General features: G+C 40.2%; 1 protein-coding gene across 2 annotated transcripts in view; it reads right to left on the bottom strand.

The window, feature by feature from the left end:
- Positions 1-1,460: 1,460 nt before the first annotated feature.
- The window catches only part of fhip1aa (FHF complex subunit HOOK interacting protein 1Aa), a 33,898-nt gene continuing 29,271 nt past the window's right edge, over positions 1,461-6,087 (bottom strand). For both annotated transcript variants that reach the window (XM_063218376.1, XM_063218377.1), the window contains exons 10-12: positions 5,664-5,842; positions 3,781-3,901; positions 1,461-3,065 (exon numbers count right to left, since the gene is read on the bottom strand). In XM_063218376.1, the coding sequence (XP_063074446.1) occupies positions 2,881-3,065; positions 3,781-3,901; positions 5,664-5,842 (485 nt within the window). In that variant the 3' untranslated portion in view covers positions 1,461-2,880. The remainder of the gene's footprint in view (positions 3,066-3,780; positions 3,902-5,663; positions 5,843-6,087) is intronic.

Below are 6,087 nucleotides of genomic sequence, written 5' to 3'. Positions count from 1 at the left end.
TGATAAATGTCAGCACATCACATACTTACATTTTGAAATTTAAAAATGTAACTTTAAAAGCACACACACTAAGACTGAATACATCAGCTCTGTAGATTTGCCATTATTTACCATTCGCCTTCACAATAATTCTTGAATATCAGAAAAGAGCACTACACCGTGGTCAATTTAACTTCTTTAATGAGGATCATCAAAGATTTGTGCATGACAGAATTGAAACGAGTAAAAGGAAATGAAGATAAATGTTTTAATCAGAAGGGAGGTAAATGTGGAAGTGTCCAGATACAGGTGTTTATAGAGACACATCTGTAGCCAAAAACATAATATGCTAACGGGGGGGAAAGTATGACATTTCCAGTTGTTCAGGAGTAATGCCTTTTGAGAGACCTGCACTGTCATGAGGAATGCATATGACATTGTATTAAGCACTCCACATTAACAGTTGCTTGACCTTACACATGTTCATAAATATCTTTGGGTTCATGTTCTAATCTGTGCATCCAATGCATAACTCTGTTAAAAACATCTTATATGGTACAATGTGCACACCTGTTTTGCGAAATGAAGAAATATTACAAAAATCCTCCAAATTCAAGGCAAATGTTTTGAGCCAGAGAGAAACATAGTAAAAGGTAATCTAAAACATAGTCCATGCAGGCTCATAACATTATTCATGGAAATACAGATAACACCAATTGTGCTTATGTGGTGGAAGGAAACCTGTCCCCAGCCCCAAAGGCATGCAAACTTACACATACATGTATTTATACACACATAGATGTCAACTCCCATAGAACTGACAAGCAGAAAAAATGCAGAACATACACAGATTCTGTGAAAAAATATGGCAATAGAATATTTTCTTTCTACAAAATAGTTTAAATACCCATCCCCATCAGAAAAATAAACAGTATAGTACAGAACATGGTTATTAACCTCTCAAATATATAAATTTAAACATGTCTAACATGTTTACATTAAAACTTCCACAATAGTGTCCTTAATGAGTGATTAGCTCTACAAGGGAGTAAGGCTTAGATATTGGGTATGACACGTGTAGAGAGTGCCATATGATATGTTCGTTACTGGGGACTGAAATGAAGACAGTTCACTGAGGTATTGTCTATTTGCATTACGCTGACAACTGCAGTCGAATATTACCACTTCTGAGTCCATCATTAATAATGCACTATGGTTAAAAGTTTGCTTTCAACAATCGGTATCAAATGTGTTTTGAGACAGTGGCAAGAGTGAGGCAAGGTGCAACTGAGATGAAGATAGTGCTCACACCTTTAAAACTAAACATTATTGTGAACTCCCAATATCCACTGTTTAAGTGAAGCCAGGAAATATCACAGGCCTCGGACAGCCCATGAATCATTCTATGGTCCTACCTGCAATTACATAGTCACTTTGATTGCTAACGGAAAAGTTTCATACTGATCATTGATTCTGTTGTATTTTCTTTTTATTGTGGATGTATCATGGCCTACACCTGTAAGCAGGAGTTTATTTTGTAGTTGCAAGAGGGTAATGTGTCAGAGTAATTAGGTAGGAAGGTAACAAGTCGCTGTCTTTATACTGCATAGAGTACAATAAAGATTACTAATACACTACTATAACTAAACTATTGGCCTATATAAATGTGCTAATGGACTGTACACACTATGAAAGTGTTGGAAGTGTCGTGACTGTTTTTGTGACGTAGTAGAGTAACGTGAACATGAACTAACAAAGTGGAAATGAGGAGAAAATATCAATCTGCTAAATTATTCAAATCCAAGGAGGTGTGTTGTGTCGATAAATGGGAGCCGTTGTGATTTTGGCTGATCCGCCATGTTTTGGAAGATAAGATTTGATTCAGATTTTCACTACATGCATAACAGCTACTGACTTGAACTCTGAACTCTACCTTTGATGTAGAGATAAACTATTGCCTTCTATAACACTTGTGTACCATCATAATGTTTAACCAAAAATAAATTGTGCTTTTGCTAACCAAACCCACGAGATCCTCAAATCTGATTGTCAGCTAGGTGACCTACTCACAGATAGACAGATATATACACGCAAACTGAATGGAGAAATTGGGACCATTAATTAACTTGTCAGCAAAATAACTAATCACATTTCAGTGTAAGACTACGTGCAAAGACTTTGGACTCCAAAAATTAGCATCCTCTGCCATTAACCTTGGCCAGTAAGTCTCCAAAAACAACCAAGTGAAGTTTGAAACTCGGGAAGAACCATTGTATTTAAAAACCATTGCATCACATATAGGCAGCAGTGTTGTCCACAAGCTCATCTGAGCCAACGAGGCCCAGACAGCCTTATTATACTGTAAGGCCACAGCAAAGAACATACGACGATCCAAGTCACCCAATGTGAAGGCATAGGAAAACAACGGTGCTTTGAGAAGGTGTGCTAGCAGACAGGGTCATCTCCGGTTCCTGCACTGCCCTCCCCTGTGCTGGGTCTTCTACACAGCTCCTGTTTCAGTGCTGTTTACTGGTGTTCAGTTTCCCTGATGGGGTGGAGCTGGCCGTCAATGTAGGTCATCTTCTGTTTACAACATCTTCTGTGGCTGTCTTTCACATAAGACACTTTGCATAGGATTGCCCACAAACTGTTAAGCCACTAAGGGTCGGGGTTTGTGATGTTTCCAGAGAAAAAGGGAATGTTTTTTTTTGGTTCATATGAAAATCTTTAAACTTTAAATAATGTGACCTTTTTGTAAAAACAAAACACAGATTTAAAAGTTCATTATCCATCCAAACGAGAGGTATCTTGAAATCTATTAGTGCAGGGAAAGATACGAAGTTCATTATCGAAAGGTTCTTAAGACATTGGAGATGTGTCAGGCAGGCAGGCAGGCCACGGCTACTCCTCCATGGGGAGGTGTGAGAGGATAGTGTGCTCCTGAGCAATAGCAGCCAGCTCCTTCAGGAACTCTGTGAACAGGACTGTACCATAGACCTCAGTGCGGTTGGCTGGCAGGATCGTCTTGGGCTGGACCACCGGTTGCTTTGTCCTGCCCTTGTCCAGACTCTCCTGACTGTGAGAATCTGATCACACAAAAGACACATGACATGTATGGATTAGAAACTGGATCCATAGTATTGTAAATAGGCATAGTACATGCACAATGATTTTATGTCAGAAAGCATGCCCTTTTCAACTCGAGAGCAGTGTGCACTGGAAATGATACAGAATACATTTGACATGTTCTCATCCTAATGTGCGTATGTTCATCGACAATCGTCATTAATATTAAATGCTGAGAAGACAGCTGTGACTAATGGGAAGAATATTTTCAGATGAACGGGGGAAACATGAGGATACAAGTCAGATTTTCCAAGACCATTGACCCAAGCGAGGCCATAAAATGTATAATGAATGCCAGGGGAGCCAGGGGAAAATGATGCAGCAAAAGTTGCAATAGGAACAGCACTTCTCCTTCAAATATACAAACTGAATACATTTAAACATTCCGTATTCATATTTCTGAAGTTTTCTGAATTATTTTACATAAAATTTGTAGCACTGTATGTTCAACTGGCACCAATCCACAGTGACATTACAGTTCATTTTCTGAGGGGAAAAAAAACAATTCTTTTTAACTTAAAAAAAAAACTTTTAAAAAAAGATATGTGAGGGTGATGATGAATATAACACTAAAAGCTACACTTTTACGTTTTTAGTAGTATTAATAAAGACTATTAACTGCTTTGATAGCCAATGGTCAAGTAGACAACCCAAGCTGACTAGTGATGAACTTGCCTTGACTCCAGAGAGAACTCTCTCTGGCCAGTAGGGAGTGCTGAGCAGTTGTCAGCAGGCCAGTAAAGTCCTTCCGGGTCACTGCAAGTTGCTCAATCTGATTCTTCACAGAAGCCAGCACCTGCAATCAGAGGCATTGATTAAAAAAGTTAGTCACAGGCAAAATAAATACCCAAGCTCTTTAAATCAGTTGCCTGGTGGACACATACCAAAGCCAGACGCTTGAAGACCTGCAGAGTGTGAGCTTTCATCACATTTCCCAACTACTGACGAGATGGCCGATATGTACAGGATATATAAGGATCTTCAACCCATCTTTCACTGTTGTCATTTCCATTTAAGCTTGGGCTTCATATCAGTCACCAGCATTATATTAGGTCAGGGGTTTTCAAAGTGGGGGTCGGGGACCCCTAGGGGGCTCAGAGGGGATTGGCAGGTTGGAAGGAAAAGTGTAGCAGAATAAACTGAATAATTTAATAAATTGACTAACTTAAGTAAGGCAAAATAATAAACAAAAATAAACTAAACAATCCCAGTGGAGTCATTTTCTACTTTACAATGTTAATATATTTTGATGTATTATGCTTTCTGTAGTACTTGAATGAGTTTATAAATGCACTAACTTCATCGAGTTGTGAAACTGAGTGCACAGCAAAAATAGTGTGGCACGGCCTATGTTAGGGGGGGGGGGGGGGGGGCTTGGCTGGAATCTACTGGTATATGGGGGGCCTTGTCATGGTAAAGTTTGGGAACCCCTGTATTAGATTAAATTGCTTACAGGTTGTTTTCAATTATGCATGGAACACTCAAGAGCTTCTTTAGATGGTCTCTCTTGACAATGTTTCTGTGGTAAAGGGCTACATTAGCATAATAGTCTCACTTGCAAAGATTTTTGAGATGGCGAGCATTTGACCAAAGACCCGAGATTCACTAGGTTCACTGAGTGGCTTGTTTCAGGAGTCTCAGAGGCGTTAAGGGGAGCCGAGAGTAAAACCAAGCAGACAGTTTTCCCTCATTGTCTTTTCACCTCTAACGTTGACAAATAGCTGTTGACTGGGCACAGCAGCAGCTATTCTCAAGGGGACAGGCAGTACACATTGTGCCAGTACAGACCGCATAATGGATCCCGAGCACAGACGGAAACCCCCAGAGACACCAAGGAGCACACAGGTCAACAGTCACAACAGAGGAGCAATGAAGATGCAGCAAAAGGTTTAAAGACTTTCTAAACAGGAGAGATTCAGCTGTGATAACACACTCAAACTGACATTTTGTTGGATTGTGCACCACAGATGTGTGAAAAGCTGAGGCGTGCACAGACATTTTGGGGGGCATGTGGAACTTCAGGCTGCCTTACAAGGCTATACAGTCTACGTATTGTGTCGGGAAATTGTTGTCACATGCTTTTGATGGTCAAGAACTTGTAGATAATCATGTCAACTTGAACTACAATACACTATGACTAAAAAAATCCCAAAAAGAGTTTTCAAAAATGGCATTTTTGTCCGGTAGGGCAAAGGGGCAGGTGCTTTAGCACCACCTCATCCCTATTTGTGCACGCCTATGGTCAAAAGTATAAGTAAATGTAAAAAAAAACACAAGACGGGTAACTTATGGAGGAACCAGTAGACCCGTGTACTTGTCTTCAGCGGACTCTGCACTGGTTTGTGGTTGGTCCTTGTTGGATTTTTATTATGTTATTCAGTAACAACACAGTCCCTCTACATCTTTAGGTACAATGGAGTAAATGGTGTAACAGGTATGTAATACCACATGAATGTACTTTTACTTTTACTTTTGACACCTCTGATGCACCATCAAACACAATCCTGCGATGGTAGTGGTGTATTCTCACACAGATCCCAGACTGGTTTGAGACTGACCTGGTAGAGGGAGCGGACGCTGGGCTGCAGCACGGTGGTGGTGTTGAGGAGGAAGGAGCGCAGGATGGGCTGGGGGTAGGTGGCCAGCTGGGCCAGGATGCCCGTCAGCAGCAGGTTCACGTGCAGAGAGTTGTCCAGCATGTTCTCCAGCCGTGACAGCAGAACACTCACAAAGGGACCTGAGGTGGACATAAGTTCAAGTTCACGAGTTTATTTGCCATGTCAACAAAGTTGATAGGATTTTTTATGGCATATCCCTCAACATCAAATCAAATCAAATACAAATACAAATACAAATACAAATAAACCCGTTCTAATGAAAAGGGTGCTTCGCGTCCCAAAGATATGGCTGTCTACTTTTTTACCTCTTCAGTTTAAAATGTATAAATATAAGGAATCAAATCAATCAAAATGTATTTATATA

Source organism: Engraulis encrasicolus, chromosome 16, assembly GCF_034702125.1.
Source record: "Engraulis encrasicolus isolate BLACKSEA-1 chromosome 16, IST_EnEncr_1.0, whole genome shotgun sequence".
Lineage (NCBI taxonomy): Eukaryota > Metazoa > Chordata > Actinopteri > Clupeiformes > Engraulidae > Engraulis > Engraulis encrasicolus.
Note: the sequence above shows the minus strand (reverse complement) of the source record. Positions and strands in the feature narration are given on the sequence as shown.